Source organism: Phyllobates terribilis, unplaced genomic scaffold, assembly GCF_046119375.1.
Source record: "Phyllobates terribilis strain yellow unplaced genomic scaffold, ASM4611937v1 Scaffold_86__1_contigs__length_6382490, whole genome shotgun sequence".
Lineage (NCBI taxonomy): Eukaryota > Metazoa > Chordata > Amphibia > Anura > Dendrobatidae > Phyllobates > Phyllobates terribilis.
The window spans coordinates 2930156-2954032 of record NW_027362846.1 but is presented as its reverse complement, the minus strand read 5'-3'; the positions used below and the strand labels follow the sequence as shown (position 1 = coordinate 2954032).

The window sequence follows — 23877 nt, the reverse complement described above, 5'->3', positions numbered from 1 at the left end:
GCAGAGCCGCGTGTGTACGAGGTGTACGGAGCAGAGCCGCGTGTGTACGAGGTGTACGGAGCAGAGCCGCGTGTGTACGAGGCGTGCGGAGCAGAGCCGCGCGTGTACGAGGCGTACGGAGCGGAGCCGCGCGTGTACGAGGCGTAGGGAGCAGAGCCGCGTGTGTACGAGGTGTACGGAGCAGATCCGCGCGTGTACGAGGTGTACGGAGCAGAGCCGTGTGTGTACGAGGTGCACGGAGCAGAGCCGCGCGTGTACGAGGCGTAGGGAGCGGAGCCGCGCGTGTACGAGGTGTACGGAGCAGAGCCGTGTGTGTACGAGGTGTACGGAGCAGAGCCGTGTGTGTACGAGGTGTACGGTGCGGATCCGTGTGTACGGAGCAGAGCCGTGCGTGTACGAGGCGTAGGGAGCGGAGCCGTGCGTGTATAAGGCGTAGGGAACGGAGCCGCGCGTGTACAAGGCGTAAGGAGCAGAGCCGCACGTGTACGAGGTGTACAGATCGGAACTGTGTGTACGGAGTGGAGCCATGTATGTGCAAGGTGTACGGAGCGGCCAATAGCAAAGCCCTCGAGGTGTGATGAACATACGAACCCCTAAAATGACCCCATTTCGGACACTGTACCCACGAGGGAAGTCATTTGAGGGTGTAATGGGCGTTCTTACGTTCTTATCCCACAGGTGTCTCACTGATTTCTTTACCACTCGGTTGTGTGTAAATAATATTACATTTGCTCAGAGCCGCAGCGAGGGCTTCAACCAGGGGTGGACACACCGCCTTTGCAGCCGCACCCCGGCCCAGAGGTGAAGGGGGGCCCATGCAGGAAGAAGGGTAGTGCTCTTGATGATTTTTGATACCCTGGGCAGAGTGCGGCCATTGAAAAATGGGGCATGTCATGCAGGAGAGAAGCCGGTGGCCAATGAACGCTTCCCCATCAGACTGATGAGAGCGCTCATTGACTGCTGTGTCTGTCCTCCTGCAGGGTCTTACAGTGGGTCTTCTGTCTCCTGCTGTTCCTTTCCCAGCAGAATTTCCTCTAAGAGTAGGGGGTTGGGGAGGAGAGTCCACAGCATTGGACATCACACAAGGGCAGGAAGGTGAAATCAGTCCTGTCTGCTGTGTCCTCCTCCTCCACAGTGGGTTCTGCAGCCCTCTCCAGAAGACAGCAATATCATAAAAGATTAGTATAGGAGTGTATGTATATGTGTGCAGGGCTGGCACCAGGAATTTCAGGCCCCATGCTGGCAAAAACTTTTTAGGCACCCTGGAGACTCCGCCCAGGCTCCACCTTCACTCCTCGAACCTTCCACAGTCACACTGCCCACTCTTGGAAAAACTCCACTTCTGCACCACATCCTTATCAATCACACATTAAGGGTATGTGCCCACGCTCAGGAGGCGCCTGCGGCCCCGAAGCTGCGGGATAGCCGTGCGGCTTCTGCCCTCATTTTATGCAATTGAGTGGTGCAATTTTTTTTTTTAGTACATGTGGAGTTTCCTCATAGAAGTTAGACTGTGGAGAAAGTCCACATGTAAACCCGCAAAAGAAATTGACATGATGCGGGTCTGAAAGACGCGATGCATGCCAGTTTTCGTGGGTCATCCATTGGTGCACAGAGTCGCATAGTGGACATGGGATTTCTAGAAATCCTATCCACTATGCTGTAACACCTGGCCGCTGCAGGTTTGTTCCTACATAAGCTGCAGTGTCAAACCCACAGCAGCTCCTGACCATGTGCACATACCCTAACAATTCCCATAGAACACCAGATCACATACAGTGCCTTATGAAAGTATTTGGCCCCCTTGAACTTTTCTAACTTTTGCCACATTTCTGGCTTCAAACGTAAAGATATAAAATTCAAATTTTTTTCTGAAGAACCAACAACAAGTGGGACGAAATTTATTGGATATTTTAAACTTTTTAAAAAATTAAAAAAGTGGGGCGTGCAATATTATTCGGCCCCTATACTTTCAGTGCAGCAAACTCACTCCAGAAGTTCAGTGAGTATCTCTGAATGATCCAATGTTGTCCTAAATGACTGGTAATGATAAATAGAATCCACCTTGTGTAATCAAGTCTCCGTATAAATGCACCTGCTCTGTGATAGTCTCAGGGTTCTGTTTCAAGTGCAGAGAGCATCATGAAGACCAAGGAACACACCAGGCATGTCCGAGATACTTTTGTGGCGAAGTTTAAAGCGGATTTGGATACAAAAAGATTTCCCAAGTTTTAAACATCTCAAGGAACACTGTGCAAGCGATCATATTGAAATGGATGGAGTATCAGACCACTGCAAATCTACCAAGACCCGGCCGTCCCTCTAAACTTTCATCTCGAACAAGGAGAAGACTGATCAGAGATGCAGCCAAAAGGCCCATGATTACTCTGGATGAAATGCAGAGATCTACAGCTGAGGTGGGAGAGTCTGTCCATAGGACAACAATCAGTCGTACACTGCACAAATCTGGCCTTTATGGAAGAGTGGCAAAAAGAAAGCCATTTCTCAAATATCCATAAAAAGTATCATTTGAAGTTTGCCACAAGCCACCTGGGAGACACACCAAACATGTGGAATAAGGTGCTCTGGTCAGATGAAACCAAAATCAAACTTTTTGGCCACAATGCAAAACGATATGTTTGGCGTAAAAGCAACACAGCTCATCACCTTCAAAACACCATCCTCACTGTCAAACATGGTGGTGGCAGCATCATGGTTTGGGCCTGCTTTTCTTCAGCAGGGACAGGGAAGATGGTTAAAATTGATGGGAAGATGGACGGAGCCAAATACAGGACCATTCTGGAAGAAAACCTGTTGGAGTTTGCTAAAGACCTGAGACTGGGACGGAGATTTATCTTCCAACAAGACAATGATCCCAAACATAAAGCAAAATCTACAATGGAATGGTTCAAAAATAAACATATCTAGGTGTTAGAATGGCCAAGTCAAAGTCCAGACCTCAATCCAATCGAGAAACTGTGGAAAGAGCTGAAAACTGCTGTTCATAAACGCCCTCCATCCAACCTCAATGAGCTCGAGCTGATTTGCAAGGAAGAATGGGCAAGAATTTCAGCCTCTCGATGTGCAAAACTGATAGAGACATACCCCAAGTGACTTGCAGCTGTAATCGCAGCAAAAGGTGGAGCTACAAAGTATTAACTCAAAGGGGCCGAATAATATTGCACGCCCCACTTTTCAGTTTTTAATTTTTTTAAAAAGTTTAAAATATCCAATAAATTTCGTTCCACTTCACGATTGTGTCCCACTTGTTGATTCTTCCCCCAAAAATTAGAATTTTATATCTTTATGTTTGAAGCCAGAAATGTGGCAAAAGGTAGAAAAGTTCAAGGGGGCCAAATATTTTCACAAGGCACTGTACATAGCAGCAGCTTTTGTTTTGGACACAAGATTTTGTAAGCTGCCGCCACGACAAGGTAGACTCTTCTGGCAGGGCCCTACTCTACTCTAACCTATTAAACATTTCTTAAAATATCCAGTACTCTATTTAGGTATATTTTTCTTTAAGGGAATGTGTCACATACATTTTTTCAAATAATATCACATACAAAGGGACAAAAACCATCACACCATGGCCGGACCACATATTACCACCACATAGTAACCGAACACCACATGCAAGGAACAAATACCACCACACCATGACCAGACCACATATTACTACATACAAGTAATACTATATACAAGGAACTAGAATTAAACCTCATACTTTTGTTCATGCATATTTGTATCCCACCCTGTATATAAACTGTTTATTGCAGGAAATTTGTGTGAAAACCACCGATGTTAGGAAATACACCCACATCTGATCTGGTGCAAAGCATAATATCCTGGCAAATGATCATAGAGCCGCAGATATTCCGAGCATTATCAATCATATCAACGGGAGGCAAATAGATGCATCATTGTAAAACAGACAAAAACAAGTATGTACAAAACACTGGTGAGATTACTGTAGAACATTGCAATGGTGAATCAGATTAGATGGAGCATACAAATCCATGCTATCCAGAAGTTGGATGTATAACAGATCAATTGCAATGGGACAGGTCTGCATAGAGTCTGATGCAAAACTTGATCGTGAGGCTATAGGTATAGCAAGCATTTCTATCTGTATCAATGAAAAACAGATTGTCATGGAAATATTGAAAATCTTTTCTTCTCCCCTGTCATAAATATTAAGAAGTCTCTCTCCCAGACTCCTCTTCCCTCCTCCCCTATATTACTTGTCCATGGGAGAAGAGCTGACACTTTGGCCAGTGGCCTCTATGCAAATCAACACACACATGAGAAGGGCCTTGTAAGCAAATGCTGGCCCAAAAGGTGCTACCAAACCCAATTAACACAGGCTTGTGATAGATTTACAGCTAACTGAGAAGGTTGTATTCCCAGTGCTTCAAAGGGAATGTAACAAAGCCCTGCAGACGGCCCAAGCCAATATGAAATAACTAAAGTTCCATATGTCCGATAATAATGGGGCCTATATTTTGGATGGCAGGGTCAGCTAAGGAATAATATGGATATTTTCCCGTCTCTGTAAGCCTCTCTGGGGAGCTGTGCCGCAAAAGTAACAAAATAGCAGACGGCAGCTATACCGTGTGTGGTCTCTGGAGAAAGGTAAAATCACAACAGAACATATGGAGTCACTTTTGGGCCTCTGCGATCAACCCACGATAAGTTATCGCAAAAAAAAAGATATCTAATAAAAATATAAAGGCTAGAGACTAGCCCCCGTGATGTCATCACAGGGGGTATGTGGGCAGGTCTCCCATTAGGCATAAAAGAATCCACGGAGTATAGATCAGCACTTATGTTGGAAGTTACATATTTTGTGTAGCACGGGTCACATTCGCTGAACAGGATCGGAGTGCTTCTCTCCAACTATACTGAGTCGTCCCTGCGAGCTGTATAGAGTAAGTTGAGAATTGGAAGACAACAGTAATGTGTTGCCTGACAAAGGTTTTCTATAGAGTGTGGTGTCCACTTTATAAGATGTTACTATCCCTGTCAGGAAAATATCCAGAAATGGAGTGGAAATCAAAGGTTCGCTGACAGTGGATTTTAAATTTAAGGAATAAGAATTCAAATACACTTAACTGGGGGTCACCTCACCATACCAAAAGTACATCATCAACATATCTACCAAACCAAAAAATGTGCTCAAAAAATGGATTATCATCAGAAAAAATGTAAATTTCTTCCCACCACGACATGTACAGCATAGCCAAAGATGATGAGAATTTGGAGCCCATGGGGACTCTAAGTACTTGTAAATAATATTTAGAATCAAACATAAAATTGTTGTGGGACAACAAATATTTTATGTTATAATGAACCTTTTTAAATTCACAGAATATCCACTATATTTATTTAAATGGTGTTGAACGGCAATGATGGCCAATGCGTGAGGGCTGGAGGAATACAGGTTGACAACATTGCTGGTGACAAACCTATATTCTTTCTGCCACACGAACCTGTCAAAAACCCTCAGGACAGACGTAGTATCTTTCACATGGCCTGGTGTTTGAATAACCAGAGGATACAAATGTTCACCAGCCATTGGTTAAATTCTCATTCAATGAACCCATACCCTAGATAATAGGGCGAAGGGGGGGGAGAGATACCCTTTTGTGTTTTGGGGAGCCCATGAAAAATGGGATAATCGGGTAACTGCCAGCGCTGAATTTTGTTATTAAACCCCGACAAATAAATGCCTTCCTCCAGAATAGTGGACAGCATTGTTTTATACAAATTGGTAGGATTCATAGAGAGCACCGGAGCAGATTTCATATATCAACAGTTCTAATAGCACATACTCCGGGGCATCAAAACATTGTGTCCATAGAGAATAATGATCTCACACATTTTTCTTTCTTTGGTCTTGAAAAAGTTAATTATCCGGTAAGGGGTGGAAACAGACAGAAACCCCTTAATATGCGTGAAGCCTTCTGGATCTGACGTGTAAATACTAAATACCCTTCGGGTAATGAATTTCCGCAATGACCTGTTTTACATCTATTGATGAAATTCATACTGGTTTCTTCCCAGCAGACATCTATATGGTGACATTCCAGGTTTTCTGAATTTATTTTGTGTTTTTCCGGTTATTATTTGCCGGTGTACTTATTTGCCTTTCTGTATATTGCGCTATCATCGCTGATTCATCTTCGCAGAACGCACATAAATGATGCAAATATCTTAAAGATTTTTCAGCAATGATGGAGTATTTCCAATGCAATGTTCTGCAGCTTATTTATCTTCCATTTCTCATATATTTATTTTTGTCAGTTTTTTCGCAATATAATTATTTGTTTTTCGTTGATACAGATAGAAATTCCCGCTACATCCACAGCTTCACGATTCAGTTCTGCATCAGATATTTGTTTTTGTCAGTTGTATTTTAATGTAATTACCTGTTTTTCGTTGATACAGATAGAAATGCTTGCTCCATCTATAGCCTCACGATCAGGTTCTCCATCAGACTCTATGCAGACGTCTCCCATTGCCATTGATCTGTTATACATTCAGCTCTTGGATATCATGGATTTGTACGCTCCATCTAATCTGATTCGCCATTACAATGCTCCACAGTAATCTGATTCACCATTACAATGCTCCACAGTAATCTGATTCGCCATTACAATGCTCCACAGTAATCTGATTCGCCATTACAATGCTCCACAGTAATCTCACCAGTGTTCTGTACTTGTTCTCGTCTGTTTTACAATGATGCATCTATTTGCCTCCCGATGATATGACAGATAATGCTCGGTATATCTGCGGCTCTATGATCCTTTGCCAGGATATTATACTTTGCACCAGATCAGATGCGGGTGGATTTCCTTGTAAATCTTTTACTATGTAATCAATTTTGATTAGCATAATTTTTTCCCCTTTATATGTTCATTGTTATAGGTTTATAGTTTCTCCATAAATATTGCATATTATTTTATATTATTTTTTACGCGTGTCAGATCGATAAGAACAATATTTCTATTCACAATTTAGACATTGATGCGTTTTATCTGTTTATTGGACCTTGTTATTACGATGCTCTATATTGAATCTATCATCCATCTCATGTATACATGTTCCTGTCCCTCTATAATCAGTATATCCTCCCACCTTCCGTTGCTATAGTTGATGGCATTTGCAATGTTCTGACCCTGTGATCTCACACCTGTACACTTAATCCCGGTGTTGTATTCCTATATGGGATAATCCCCTGGCAGCTAACACCGGTGGTCTTCACACAAATGTCCTGCAATAAACAGTTTATATACAGAGGGGGATACGGATATGCATGAATAAGAGGATGAGGTCTAATTCTATCTTATTTTTCACCATCATGGTGTTTTGCATTTCTGTCTGTATTTGGTCTCGTTGCCTTCAATGTGAACTGTGGCCTGGATTTTCTTCACACCTTTTGCATGTCTAATTGATTTCTCATTTCGTGTCATGTGACTCCATTGTGCTTGTATATATATATATGACTTCATTGTCCTTTTCTCATCTGCTATAACTATGGGCGCAACCCTAACGCCAGAAACGCATAAGAATTTTACATTTTTTGTTTTTTTTTAAATGATCCAATACATTTCTGTCATATTTTACCTGTTGGAGTGCTGATTTTCTCCTTTTCGTTTTCTTCATATGTCTGTGCTCACCAGTGGGACCGGCACCCTTCAGTGGACTATCTTCACCCTGTTTGGATTCAGCGTTGCAGCTCCCTAACCCTCCCTCCTGTTTCTTCACAATATTTTAACACGTATCCTAGGCCTCGATGTTCCCCACACAAACTTGCTGTTAGAATTGTTGAGACGGGAGAAAAAGGTCTGAGGAACGCAGACCGTAACGGTCTGAAATATATAAAGAAGATCTGGTAAAATGTCCATTTTGATCTCACTAATACAACCAAAGCAGAGCATTGGTTTCAAGTTATAATTCATTCGATTTTCAACCATTTGTTCAAGGATGGGGGATATAATTTAAATGATACAGATCATCCAAGTTCCCCAGAATTTGTATACCCAGGTACTTAATTGTGTCTTTCTGCCACTTAAAGGGGAAGTTAGAAATTAGTTATTGTGTCAGTTCAGGGTTAAAAGTTATCTTCATGGCTTCTGTTTTAGAGTAGTTGGCTTTAAAATTGCTTACATGGCCGAGTTATTCAAATTCCTTTATTATAGAGGGAAATGAGATCATTGGGTTTGAAACATAGAACAACAGGTCATCTGCGTATAGAGCTAGTTTATAGTGATGTGAGTCTATAGTAACTCCACTAATATCTGGATTTTTGTGTAATGCTACCGCTAAATGTTCCATCACCAATGTGTATAGCAGAGGTGATAAGGGACACCCTGGTCTCATCCCCTTTTTAATAGAAAATGTGTCAGATAGAAGGCCGTTTACCCTATCGCTTTAGGGTCAGTGTATAAGGATAGAATTTTAGGTAACAAGAAAGAGTCCATCCTAATTTGTCATAAGGTGCTCTTCAAGAAAGTCCAATGCACTGTGTCAAATGCTTTTTTAGCGTAGGCAGAAACAAGGCACATTGGGATCCCCTGTTTTTTTGCATGTGAAATTAACAACGTTTTATTTTTATTATCACGAGCTTCTCTGCCCTTAATGAAGCCAACCTGATCGTTGCTGACAATTGAGGGTAGATAGTGGGAGAGCCGTGGTGTAATCACTTTAGAGAATATTTTGACGTCTACATTATTTAATGATATTGGACGAATATTAGGGCAGGTATTTGGTTCTTTTCCAGGCTTTGATGAAACCATTATATGAGCCTTAAGTGATTGGGGGGCAAAAGGGGGAGTCTTCTGAGATATCATTGAACACTTTGGCTAAAAATTGTAATAACAGAGGTGCAAACATGTTATAAAATCTATTATTGAACCCATCTGCCCCAGGGCTCTTCCCGATAGGGAATGATTTAATGGCCTCTCCTATCTCTTATTCAGCAAAAGCTTTGTCTAGTATCTCCTGCTCAGGGGTCTGTAAGGAAGGAACGGCAGTGTCCTTAACCCCTTAACCCCCAAGGGTGGTTTGCACGTTAATGACCGGGCCAATTTTTACAATTCTGACCACTGTCACTTTATGAGGTAATTACTCTGGAACGCTTCAACGGATCCCCCTGATTCTGAGATTGTTTTTTCGTGACATATTGTACTTCATGATTGTGGTAAAATTTCTTCGATATCACTTGCGTTTATTTGTGAAAAAAATGGAAATTTGGCGAAAATTTTGCAATTTTCAAAATTTTAATTTTTATGCCCTTAAATCAGAGAGATATGTCACACAAAAGAGTTAATAAATAACATTTCCCACTTGTCTAATTTACATCAGTACAATTTTGGAACCAAAATTTTTTTTTGTTAGTGAGCTATAAGGGTTAAAAGTTGACCAGCGATTTCTCATTTTTCCAACAAAATTTACAAAACCATTTTTTTAGGGACCACATCACATTTGAAGTCACTTTGAGAGGTCTTTATGACAGAAAATACCCAAAAGTGACACCATTCTAAAACTGCACCCCTCAAGGTGCTCAAAACCACATTCAAGAACTTTATTAACCCTTCAGGTGCTTCACAGGAATTTTTGGAATGTGGAAGAAAAAAATGAACATTTAACTTTTTTCACAAAAATGTTACTTTAGACCCAATTTTTTTTATTTTCACAGGGGTAACAAGAAAAAATGGACCCCAAAATTTGTTGTGCAATTTCCCCTGGGCACGCAGATACCCCATATGTGGAGAAAAACACTGTTTGGGTGCACGGCAGGGCTCGGAAGGGAAGGACCGCCATTTGACTTTTTGATTGTAAAATTTGCTTGAATAATTAGCGGACGCCATGTTGCGTTTGGAGAGCCCCTGTGTGCCCAAACATTGGAGCTCCCCCACAAGTGACCCCATTTTGGAAACTAGACCCCCCAAGGCACCTACCTAGATGCATAGTGAGCACTTGGAACACCCAGGTGCTTCACAAATTGATTCATAAAAATGAAAAAGTGTTTTTTTTCACTTTTTCATTTTTACGAATCCATATGTGAAGCACCAGGGGGTTCCAAGTGCTCACTATGCATCTAGATAGGTGCCTTGGGGGGTCTAGTTTCCAAAATGGGGTCACTTGTGGGGGAGCTCCAATGTTTAGGCACGCAGGGGCTCTCCAAACGCAACATGGCGTCCGTTAACAATTTGAGCCGATTTTCCATTCACTTTGTTAGCAGACACCATGTCGCGTTTGGAGAGCCCCTGATGTGCCTAAACAGTGGAGCTCCCCCACAAGTGACCCCATTTTGGAAACTATACCCCTCAAGGATTTTATTAAGTTTTTTTGGCCGCGAAGCATATGGGGCGGAGACTCGAGCATGTCACTCAAATACCCACGATACTCAATGCATACCAGAGCACCCGATGCAAACTCAAGTAGCGAGCACTTGCGCTCAACACTAGTCGCCATATCGTCATCTTTTTTTCTTACTTTTGAAAAAAATCCCAACCCCATCACAACCCTAACCCCAAACCCAGCCCTAACCCTAGCCCAACCCTAACCCGAGAGTTTATTTTTTACGCCGTTCCTCGTGCGGTATAAGTGATTAGACGACTTTATTCTTCGGGTCGGTGTGATTACAGTAATACCAGAATCATATGGGGTTTTTATGACTGACAGCTGTTACACACTAAAAGACACATTTTTTGTAAAATCTAGTTTTTGCATCGCCATATTTTGAGAGCTATAATTTTTCCAGATTTTGGCAGACAGTCATGTGACGGCTCGTTTTTTTGCGGGATGAGTTGACGTTGTTATTGGTGCCATTTTCAGGTACGTGACATTTTTTGATCACTTTTTATTTCGATTTTTGGGAGGCAGAATAAACAAAAACCAACAATTCAGGAATTGTTTTTTTTTATTCTGTTCTGCGTGTGGTAAAATTGATAAGGCAGCTTTATTCTTTGGGTCAGTACGTTTACAGCGGTACCACATTTATATCGTTTTTCTATGTTTTGCACTTTTACATAATAAAAGCAATTTTATAGAAAAAATTATTTTTTAGCATAGCTTTATTCTGAGAGCTATAACTTTTTTATTTTTCGGCTAATGGAGCTGTATGGTGGCTTGTTTTTTGCGGGACGAGATGACGTTTTCAGCGGTACCATTTTTATTTATATTTGTCTTTTTGATCGCGTGTTATTCCATTTTTTGTTTGGCGGTAGGGTGATAAAGCATTGTTTTTTGCTTAGTTTTTTTTTTTTTACCATGTTCACTGAAGGGGTTAACTAGTGGGACAGTTTTATAGGTCAGGTTGTTCCGGATGCAGCGATACCAAATATGTGTACTTTTATTGTTTGTTTGTTTTTTTATAATATTTATTGATGGGTACATTATATTTTTATTTTTGGTGGATTATTTTTTTTTTTTTTCACTTTCTGATAGTTTTTATACTTTATTACTTTGTCCCACTATGGGACTTTCACTTTTTTTATTCTGATCGCCTGTATAGCGCAGGGATGCAGCACCATTCCTGTGTTATACAGGCTGTCAGGGCTGCACAGGGAGAAGATTCTTTTGTCATGCACTGCGCATGTCCAAAAAATCTTCCTGCTGTCTGGTGACCCGGATGTTGTCATGACGACATCGGGTCGTCATGGCAACATCCTGGAAGCCACGGTAGACAGCGCTGGAAGCCGGAAGAGGAGGTGAGTATCTGCGATCACCTCCCCTTGCCACCGCAATGCTGCGATCGACTTCGATCGCAGCATCGCGGGGGTTAATGTGCTGGGAGCGGTGCGTGACCGCTCCCTCCACATAGTACCAGGTGTCAGCTGTGACAATCAGCTGACACCCGGCGGCGATCGCCATGACGTACTAATACGGGTCTGGCTCTTAAGTCCCAGGGCACAGACGCGTATTAGTACGTCTAATGTTGTTAAGAGGTTAATATAATTGTCATTTTTAGTTTCAAGAATATTAGGTGGCATGTCGTGGTATTGTCCATGAATATTATATAGCGAACTATAAAAGAAACTAAATGCTTCCGCTATGTCAGAGGGTTTATGAATTTCTGGCCCGGGTGCCCCTTTTATTTTGGATACGTATGTCCTTTACACGTGTGGATGTAACCTTCTTGCCAATGAGAGACCACATTTATCTGTGAATTCCTACGAGTACCTTCACATGTGATCTTGGCATTTTGTATATGTTTGATCTAGTAAAGACCTTCGCTCCTTTCTTTTTTTCAATCAGATCATTTTTATTTAACAAAACTAAGAAAGACCAACATTTTCTTTTTTTAAATAAACTTTGTGACAAAAAAAAATAAAAATAAAAACCAGTAACAATACAAGAACCGGTTTACAATGATATAAATCCCAATATCGCTCTATAGTACAAGGTTTTGGAACAGTAATTTTACAGTTGTACATAAATATCTGAATACTTCCTGACGGCTTATTTTTTTCCCTATTGAGACTTCAAAAGAAAAAGAATATATTTAAGAAGGGACAATTGTGTGGACTGAGATTATCATTTGCTGACACCTTGGGTATAAGGATATACATTCCTGGTTTACTGTAAGGAAATGTACAAACGATCCAGGATAGTATTTCTGAGAAGGTTCTTTGAAGCAATACCCGGTGTATTTAACCATTGATCCCATATGTGTATGGATTTCTTGAGAGCGTTCCTTTAATATAAGATCCCCTTTCCAAGCATAGAGTGTTATTTATCCTGGATTTTAGTTCTGTTATCGTTGGGGGAGAATTGTCTATCCAATGTAGTGCCAACAACTTTCTGGCTTGGAATAATATTCTTGAGGTAGCTATTGCCATATGGGAGTCTGGATCTACGTCTTCTCCCAGGAGTCCTAGGATACAGATTTTAGGTTCCAACTGAAGTTGTATCCCAAATACAGATAGTACAAGAGCGATCACCCCCTTCCAGTAGTCGCCAATATTTACACATTTCCACGTCATATGCATCAGGTGGGCGTCCTTTTGACCACATCTAGGACATGTGTCATCCGTTTGTATTTCAATTTTAAATAAAATACTTGGGTATCTATATACCCTATGAATGAGAAGAATTCGGGACAATCTTTGTGACTCGGACAATGAAAGATTCGGTGTCAAATCCAGTATTTCCCCCATTGCTCCTCAGATAACGGACTCACATCCTCCTCCCATTTTGTCTTTACTAACAAAGGATATTTATCCAAATGTAGGGCCAGTAACTGCCTATAAATAAGGGTTAATAGACCTTTTGTATCCACTGCTTTAGCAATGGTATCCATTGGGTGATGTATCAATCAGTATGGCGTTTATTCTAGTACCCCTATCCTCCCACTCACTAATATTATTTAGCTTCTATAGCTCTGGTAAGTTATAGGTGTGCCATAAAGGAGTATAGTTTGTGTACTTTCCAATCCCCAGAATATTTTTACCCCTATCCCACACCTTATATATTAACTTTAGTGTACGACATTTTAAGTCATTTTCTCGAGGAGGCCCCATATCTAGTACCGAGAATGGAAGCTTCCACTTGGTTCCTTCCATAAGTAAATGCCCTGAAATTACACAATATTTGCGAGTACCCCATCCATGAAACTACTTTTAGCTCCCTTCTAGTGTTAAGCCGGTCTACATATACCTGGAGGCAAGCAGATCATTTATGTTGTTTGTCAAGGAGATCAATCTACTCAAGCAAATGAGACTTTAGCTGTTCTCTCCTTTTTTTAGCTTTTATCTAGGTTTTATTATTATACCTCTGAGGACACATGTCAGTGCTTCCCATTTAAATGGTAAGGCAGTTTCATCATGCTCATATATTTGAAGGAGTCTATAGTCTCAAGAAGGTCTGAGACACAGAGCGAGTCTTTCAGCAGATTATCATTTAGGTTCCAACATCTGAAGCCTTGGTGGAGGCCGGCATAGTCAGATCTATAATATAACCGGGGATGCGTGTGTCTGTCTGAAGCCTTTATAGACTGTGCAAGCGCGACAAACCTGCGCAGTCCGGCTCCAGACAGAAGCAGGCATGGAGTCGTTACAGGTAAGAGGAGTGTGTATGGCGCCGGAGATCATGGTATGCGTAGACACTGAATGCATACCGCGATCTCCGGCGCCATACTTACCTGACCGGGAGGAGCATTGCCTCTCTTCGCCGGAGACCGGGGCAGAAGTGAAGGTGTCGGAATCAGCACATACACATAGCGCTATTTGCAGTGTGTCTTCAGCAAAATGGCGCCAGACAGCGCAGTATGGGCATGCACGTACTCTGGCGCCGCACTCCTCCCCCAGCCTCCGGCAGAACAGAACACCGCAGCGCTGGAGCACAAAGAAAGGTGAGATTAAGTGTTTATTTTTTTGTATGTGTGCAGCGTGAAAGGGATGAGGGGAGCCATACATACCAGGATTGGCGGGTGAGGGGGCAACACATCAGGATTGGGGGATGAGGGGAACCAAGCATACCAGGATGAGGAATGGGGTGCCATGCATACCAGGATGAGGGGGACCACACATTCCAGGATTGGGGGGTGAGGGATGCCATACATACCAGTATAGGGATGAGGAGTGCCATGCATACAAGGATTGGTGGGTGAGGGGACCATGCATACCAGGATTGGGGGGTGCGGGGTGCCATGCATACCAGATTAGGGATGAGGGGTACCATACATACCAGGATAGGGATGGGGTAACATGCATACCAGGATAGGGACGAGGGGTACACTACATACCAGGATAGGAATGCGGGGCACCATGCATACCAGGATGAGGGATGGGGTACCATGCATACCAGGATAGGAATGCGGGGTACCATGCATACCAGGATAGGGATGGGGTACCATGAATACCAGGATAGGGATGAGGGATACTATACATACCAGGATAGGAATGCAGGGGGTACCATGCATACCAGGATGAAGGGTACCATGCATACCAGTATAGGGATGAGGGGTGCCATGCATACCAGTATAGGGATGAGGGGTGCCATGCATACCAGGATAGGGATGAGGAAGCCATATATACCATGATTGGGGATGAGGCGTGCCATGCATACCAGGATGAGGGATTGGGTGCCATGCATACCAGGTTTCTGGGATGAGGAAGCCATACATACCAGAATTGGGATGAGGGGTGCCATGTATACCAGGATGAGGGATGGGGTGTCATGCATACCAGGATAGGGATGAGGGGTACCATGCATACCAGGATGAGGGGTACCATGCATACCAGAATAGGGATGAAGGGTACCATGCATACCAGTATAGGGATGAGGGGTGCGATACGTACCAGGATAGGGGATGGGGTGCCATGCATACCAGGATAGGGATGAGGGAGCCATATATAAAAGGATTGGGGATGAAGCGTGCATTGCATACCAGGATAAGGGATTGGGTGCCATGCATTCCAGGTTTCTGGGATGAGGGGTGCCATGTATACTAGGATGAGGGATGGGGTGCCATGCATACCAGGATGAGGGATACCATACATACCAGAATAGGGATGAGGGGCACCATGCATACCAGAATAGGGATGAGGGGCACCATGCATACCAGGATAGGAATGAGGGGCACCATGCATACCAGGATGAGGGATGGGGTGCCATGCATACCAGGATTGGGGGATGAGTGGTGCCATGCATATCAGGATGAGGGATAGGGTAACATACATACCAGGATTGGGAATGAGGGGTGCCATGCATACCAGGATTGGGAATGAGGGGTGCTATGCATACCAGGATGGGGATGAGGGGTGCCATGCATATCAGGATGGGGATGAGGGGTGCCATGCATACCAGGATGGGATGGTGGGGACAGGATGGGGGCAGCAGAAATACCAGGAGGGGGGCAGCACATATAACAAGCATGGGAGACCATATACCAATAAAAATGCTCGCCACCCGTGCATAGAAAAGTTCAATAGCTAGTTACAATATACAGGAGCATGATCTGACCATACAGCAGTTCCTACCTGAGATGTAGGTTGCCATGCAGGCAAGTGACGGCTAATTAAGAAAAGGACTATATGGCTATGTATATTGTGTAAAGGAGAATAATAGGTATAATTCTTTACGTCTGAATGTAGTATCCTCCATACATCGCCCGGTTGAGACCAAAGCACAATTAGCAAAGCTTTCGTTTGTGTTTTAGATTGGTGACTCCAGCCCAGGGACGCGTCTAAAGAAGGATCCAAGACAAAATTAAAGTCACCTCCAATGATGATAAGGTCCTCCGCAAAATATTTTAGTTTGTTTAAGTAATGACAGCATGTCTTAATTTGGTCACAATTAGGGAGATAGAAGTTTGCCAAAGTCAAAATTTTGGAGTAGATCGAGATCTTAACAAACACATACCTCCTCTCCGTCTCAGACAGTGTTTCTACAATAGTATGCAGCAGTGATCTGTGGCGGCCGATACTCAGCACCTTAGACTTCAAAACTGCATTTTTCTGGGACGCCAAGATGAATAATATCTATTAGTAATCTGAGGTACAGTATATGATCGCCTCTAAAGTGTGACTCCTGAAGAAAGAGAAAATGTACGTGCTGTTTATGCCTATGATAAAACACGAGCTCCTTTCTCTGGAACATTAAGTCCTCTGACATTCAATGAGCAAGTTTTGAGTTGTGCCATATTATATGAAAAAAAGGGGGAATGGAAGAGAGAAAGATTAAAAGAGGACGTATAGACGGTAGATAGTAACGTCTACCTCTCAGTGTCTAAGAAGTATAGATTATGAATATATCAAAACAGTAGGAAATTGCAAAACAAGCAGATCCCAATGCAAGTCCCTAACTGGGGGTTGTCTTTACAGGCGTAAGTCAAACTTTCAGTTCTAGGATTCCTATTAGGTGGAACCATGGAATATAAAGCAAGTAAAGTAATAAAGCCTTATATTACAGTAGTATCATGTGGACTCAACTTATATCCTGGTCTAAGATCTTATATGAACTTAGACATTCTATATAGTGGAAGAGTGGCACCTAATGCTCTATTTAGATATATCTAATTATATGCTTAAAGAAATAAGTAAGCATCTGCAAACTGTCTCTCATCAGGGAAGACAAGATTCATTTCAGGAGCTCATATGATTGCCAGGTTCCTTTCCCATCTGGCTGCATCACCATCAAGTTCCTGATCCATTGAACACCTTCTGTGACGTGCTGGAACTCTCTGTGGCAATGGTGGAGCAGGTGGCCAGTCAGATATATGGAATGTCCAGGGCATCACAAATAGGTCTCATGTTGCTTGGATCTTTGAAAATATACAGCTGGAATGGGTACCCCCAGGAGTACATCAGGCCATTTTCCCGGATGGCATCAAGTAGTGGTTTCAATACCCTTCTTTTAGCAAGTGTCATTCAGGATAGATGTGTGAGCAATTATATGCGTTTTCCATTGAAATCACCAGGATCCAACTCCTCTGCTTTCCTCACAATGGCCTCTTTTACATTGAAAAAATGTATGCGAGAGATAGTGTTCCTTGGACGCTCAGGATCTGGGCCATGATTGCCTATTGTACGGTGCGCCTTATAAATCTCCACCTCCTTATCAATAGGATCACCAAGAATATTAGTGAATAATGATCGCAGTGTTGGCATAATCACTTGTGCATTGATGCGCTCAGGTATACCCTTTATCCAGATATTATTGTGATTTTCTTGATCATCAACCATATTAAACAGATGGTTTATTTACTGCCTGTGAAGATCTAGTGTTAGTTTCTGAGCATTATGATGGCCTCTAACTTGGACATTATCCTCTAATCTCTGTAACTTGTCAGTAAGCTGTGACAGGATAGAAGTGAGGGGACGTATTTCAGTATTGTATGTGGTCTCCAGCCTCTGACTATATTACTCCATATCTTCTTTAGTAGGGCTAGACGCAATCTAATATACAAATAAGTTATGTTGTTCCCCATATCAGAATAACCTGTGGCTGGGGGGTAAATGTCCCTGTGAAGCAAGCACTGCTCAGTATGTGGGCTTTGGTGAGAGTACAGGGAGATTTGTGGAGCTGTTTTCTCGTGAGGCCGACATTAAGAGAGAAGTTGGTGCAGGACTGACAGTCTGGAGCTGTCTGGCATCATGAGGGTTAAGACTGCTTCTTTTTCCACGCTGAGGTGAGGCAGTAATGGCTCAGGAGCAGGAAGATAAGACCTTCCATAAGAAACGCTGCATACCAGACATGCTGACAGAGGTGGAGGACCTCAGATTAACCTCCGATCTCTTCTTTCTTTCCCATATCGAACGTCATGTTTGAGGCTGTAAATTGCTTATAATTGCCCCAGGAACATGGTCTGAAGACAGTGCTCTCAGTGTGTGCGTTCTCTTGATGCTGTGTCCAGGCCATGTCCTTCCTGTTGATGTACAATACGTCTAAAGGTGGCGATGATTGGGAGCAGGATTGTGTGATGTAACAATCTTGTGTGATGTAACATCCTTACGGAAACGCGAGTTGTGACACCAATGGAACTGCGCCAGAACAGGAAGTGCGTATGAGGGTTTTTATTTTAAAAAGGCTAAACATGAGGAATGAGAAGGAGTTGGTCTAGTAGTGGACAACCCCTTTATGAAGATATAATTTTCGGTTAAAAATGAAAAAGGCTTCTCCCCTGTGTGACGTCTCTGAAGTTTGTTAAGAGTTGATCTCCGTGTAAAACATTTCCCGCATTAAGAACATGAAAATGGCTTCTCGTCTGTGTGAGTTCTCTGGTGACTAAGAAGTGATGATTTCTTCACAAAACATTTCCCACATTCTGAACAGGAAAAAGGTTTCTCCCCTGTGTGAGTTCTCTGGTGCTTAACCAAATCTGATTTCCAGCTAAAACATTTCCCACATTCTGAACAGGACAAAGGCTTCTCCCTTGTGTGATTTTTCTTGTGCGTAACCAAAACTGATTTCCAGCTAAAACATTTCCCACATTCTGAACAGGAAAAAAGCTTCTCCCCTGTGTGCTTTCTCTTGTGCGTAACCAAAACTGATTTCCAGCTAAAACATTTCCCACATTCTGAACAGGAAAAAGGCTTCTCCCCTGTGTGAATTCTCTGGTGCTTAACCAAAACTGATTTCCAGCTAAAACATTTCCCACATTCTGAACATGAAAAAGGCGTCTCCCCTGTGTGAGTTCTCTTATGCTCAACCAAATTTGATTTCTGGCTAAAACATTTTCCACAATCTGAACAGGAAAAAGGCTTCTCCCCTGTGTGAGTTCTCTTATGTTTAACCAAATCTGATTTCCGGCTAAAACATTTTCCACATTCTGAACAGGAAAAAGGCTTCTCCCCTGTGTGAATTCTCTGATGGCTGATAAAACTTGATTTCAATGTAAAACATTTTCCACATTCTGAACAGGAAAAAGGCTTCTCCCCTGTGTGAATTCTCTGATGTCTGATAAAACTTGATTTCAATCTAAAACATTTTCCACATTCTGAACAGGAAAAAGGCTTCTCCCCTGTGTGAATTCTCTGATGGCTGATAAAACTTGATTTCAATCTAAAACATTTTCCACATTCTGAACAGGAAAAAGGCTTCTCCCCTGTGTGAGTTCTCTGATGTCTGCTAAAACTTGATTTCAATCTGAAACATTTTCCACATTCTGAACAGGAAAAAGGCTTCTCCCCTGTGTGAATTCTCTGATGGCTGATAAAACTTGATATCAATCTAAAACATTTTCCACATTCTGAACAGGAAAAAGGCTTCTCCCCTGTGTGAGTTCTCTGATGTCTGCTAAAACTTGATTTCAATCTGAAACATTTTCCACATTCTGAACAGGAAAAAGGCTTCTCCCCTGTGTGAATTCTCTGATGGCTGATAAAACTTGATTTCAATCTAAAACATTTTCCACATTCTGAACAGGAAAAAGGCTTCTCCCCTGTGTGAGTTCTTTTATGCTCAACCAAATATGATTTCCGGCTAAAACATTTCCCACATTCTGAACATGAAAAAGGCTTCTCCCCTGTGTGAGTTCTCTGATGTCTGATAAAACTTGATATCAATCTAAAACATTTTCCACATTCTGAACAGGAAAAAGGCTTCTCCCCTGTGTGAGTTCTCTTATGCTCAACCAAATCTGATTTCCGGCTAAAACATTTTCCACATTCTGAACAGGAAAAAGGCTTCTCCCCTGTGTGAGTTCTCTTATGCTCAACCAAATCTGATTTCCGGCTAAAACACTTCCCACATTCTGAACATGAATAAGGCTTCTCCCCTGTGTGAGTTCTCTGATATTTGATTAAACCTGATTTCTCTGTAAAACATTTTCCATTTTCTGAAAAAGAAAATGGCTTCTCCTCTATGTGACTTCTCTGGTGAATAACAAGATCTGATTTCTGGTTAAAAAATTTCCCACACTTGAAACAAAAAAATCTATTCTCTGCTGTGTGAATGCTTTGATGTTTAAGAAAAGACTTTTCGAGGGAAAAACTATTTCCATATTCTGAACATGAAAATGGCTTCTTTGCTTTCGGTGCAATTTGTTTTTTAATGCTTATTTTGTGACTTTGATTTTCCTTAGTATTCGGTAATGAATCAGAAGACAGGACCTGTTTCAAATGATCAGATGACAGATCTTTGCTGTGAAGGGATGATGGTATATCTGGAGTAATGGCATTCACTTCAATTGTATCCTGTGGGATCTCAAGATCATCTGATTTAAAAATTGAAGATGTCAGCTGTCCCCCTGATCTCCTGGTACAGTCATCTGCCAAGAATAAAACCAATTATTATTTATGAATAACATATCCTTAAAATTTATATTGTTGAATATTTCTACTTAAACTCTCTGTAAAAATGTACTTTATGTAAAAGTATCATTATTTACCAAGAAAACATCACAGAAAAAATCAGCCTTACCAACACCAAATCAGATAACAAATGCATTAGCATTTTAGTGTTGGTTGGGTGTACTGGGGTGTCTGTCCATGTGGGGTGCACTTATATAGTGCTGGGCAACCTTCCTGATGTAATAGTATGGGCATCATTAGGCTAAGCCAGACACTGTGCATCACACCTACCTGTGTGACTGGCGTCCTATGCAAGCTTCATCTGTGTGCATCTTTAATACTAGGCAACCACCCCCTCCATGAATTGGTACGATTGTGAGTGGTTGCTCCATCAGTATTTTGCACCTGCGCTGCCCCCACCTTTATCATGGGGGTCTGCGGCATCCTGCTAGTGCATTTCTTATATGATTTGTGTTGGTAAGGCTGTATCTTTTTCTGTGATTTTTTTTATTTTGCCCTATGTTAGCCATCATTATTCACCAAGACAATAACAGTTCACAGTCTAATAGAAAACCTCATAGGATGAACCAGTAGAGCGTGGTGTTCAACTGTTTGTTAATTCTGCCTCACTAATATGCAATAAAAAGCCACCAAGCAATGTTATGTAGGCAAAAATAATATCAATAAAAACTTCTACTCATCTCACAAAAAACAAGTCCCCACTCAGGTCCATCATCTGTCAGTGGAAAACCAGAGGTTTCCACATTATTAGTGGCTCAAAGGCTCTTGAAAAACAACATGGCTTCCATAAACCAATCCAGCAATATCCGCTCTCCCAAAGTCAGATCTCCCCCTCGCTTCTGAGCCTTGCAGTGTGCCCAAACCACATTTAGCATCCGTGTATTTGACATTACTATAGTGAGAAGAACCCACTTAATTTACGGTGTGTGTCTCCTGGAGCACAATCTGGACACTATGTGTTGGGTAATGAAATTATATATTTGTAATTTTCACTCTCCATCATCCACTGCGTGCTAATTTCCGGAAAGTGCCTGTGGAGTCAAAATAGTCACTACTCCTATAGATTATTTCACTGAGAGTTATAATTTCCAATATGAAGTCACTTTATGGGGATTTCTACTGCTCAGGTTTTCTGCAATTTGGTCACATTAGGGCTTCTGTAAATGGTGTGTCCCATCTCCTCTGGGATCTGCTCCTGCGACGTCTGCTTCTCTCACCAGGCGCCGCCTTATTCATCCTGCAGGCGGCGCTGGTGATGGAGGAGATGTCAGAACCAGAAGCTCTCAGCAGCGCAGGCTCTGTCCACCCACTAAGATTAGGGTGCCTGGGACCTGTAGTACCATCCAGTCTGGCAGTATGGGTGTGTGTGCTGTCCAACTGGAGTAATCTGCTCCCTGCTTCAGCCAACTGGAGAGCACCGCACCCTACTAAAGCTGGAAGCATATTGCCGGAAGCTGCCAGATACAGCCTTGTTCTCCTCTGGTTCAGACCTCTGTGCTCAGCTCCTGGCTTGTGTATTTGTTTCCTGTTGTGACTCCGACCCGTTTACTGACTACTTTTGTGTGGTTTCGTATTTTCTCTGACCTCCATGTTCTGACCCGGCTATCTGACTATTCTTCTTGCCATCTCACACCACAGAACATTAGGTAACACTGTGGCCCAAGCTTAGGGGGTCTGTGTCTAAGTCCAAATCCATGTAGAGTGGTTAAAGGATGATGAGCAAGGCAAACCCTGGGATCTGGAAAATGGAGTATATAGCGCCAAGCCTGTTTGTGATAGCCATCTTTTGAGCTGCCAGGTGACCATGAACAGTGTCCCCAAAACATTGTGTCTGCAAACTATCCCAGCAAAATCTGCTTTCAAATAGCTAAATGCCGCTCCTTCCTTTCTTAACCTGCCATGTGCCCAGACAGTAGTGTACAACCGTATATAGGGGATTGTCAGATTCAAGAGAAGTTGGAATATTATTTGTAAGGTCCATTTGTTTCCTATTATCCTTTGTGAAGAATTCCAAAGTTATCACCATATAAAGTGACAAATGTCAGATTTGAAAAATGGGCCCAGATAGGAACACAAAACTGGCTGCAGGAAGGGGTTAAATCACACTATTTTGGGCACTAACTACTATAGTCAAAACTGTGAGTATAGACCATAACATCTACTGAAATGATCAAACTCAACAGTCTCCATCAGTAAGTAGTGAGTAACTAGTGGTGAAACCTGGGAATCTAAACTATCATAAGGGACAATATTTTCTATCGGATGAGTTTCAAGAAGAAATATTAGACATTCAAAGAGAACTTTTTAAAATAGTGCAGAGTTGAGGTGTCTTAAATTTAGCTTAGAGATCTATCATGGCGCAGGTGTAATGGTTTTTTTTTAGTTTATCACAATCTGGTTTGAAGTTAGTCGGTTTTAAAAGAAACTGAAAAGTCAGGATAAAGGGAGACTCTGTTGTTATTGTACAGAAATTCACACTTGGCCCTCACTGCACATTTAATGTTGTAGATCATAAAAGTGACGTTCGGCCAGAAAGACTGGACCTGGTCTTGTAGGGACCATATGAGCACATTCAGCAGCACAGAAGGGAGAGAAGGTAGATTCATCCAATAAGATATCAGGGATCTAGGAAGGAACACCATCATTACCCTCCGCTTTCTCTTACAGGCCCATCATTATATTTTTCTTCAAGTGATTTTCTGGCTTTGTAGTTTACAGATCTGGGCAGGTAACGTCTCCTAATCACAGTGAGTAGGTGGATCCTCCAGGTTGTAAGTTCTATGGAAAAGGGTTTCAATGCCCAAAATCATTTGAACAGTTTTGGGTGGAGGAGAATGCTGTGGTCTAGAGGAAAAATGGTGATCATATGATTGTGATACGGCCGGACTACACCACCGATAAAGCAGCCACAGCCGGTGACTGAGATAAAACTGTGACTTCTCTGCATTTAGTGGTTACTACTCACCTGGGTAGTCATATGTAGGAATCTCCTCTTTACACCGCTCATCACTCCTCACATATGACTCTATAGTATTAATATGGGGCAGATCTTCACCCTGAAACAAATATTATAAAAGTCACAGACTGATGAGAAGTCCCATCTATGATC

The 23877-nt window shown here is 42.2% G+C and overlaps 2 protein-coding genes across 5 annotated transcripts in view; both read right to left on the bottom strand.

Moving 5' to 3' along the window:
• Positions 1–23877, bottom strand: part of LOC141197752 (uncharacterized) — an 85753-nt gene that overhangs the window by 24298 nt on the left and 37578 nt on the right. The gene's annotated exons all lie outside the window — the stretch shown is intronic.
• LOC141197751 (uncharacterized) overlaps positions 17674–23877 on the bottom strand; it is a 43781-nt gene continuing 37577 nt past the window's right edge. For all 4 annotated transcript variants that reach the window (XM_073662839.1, XM_073662837.1, XM_073662840.1 and 1 more), the window contains 2 exons: positions 23734–23824; positions 17674–20725 (listed from right to left, as the gene is read on the bottom strand). In XM_073662839.1, coding sequence (XP_073518940.1) covers positions 18696–20725; positions 23734–23824 — 2121 coding nt within the window. In that variant the 3' untranslated portion in view covers positions 17674–18695. The remainder of the gene's footprint in view (positions 20726–23733; positions 23825–23877) is intronic.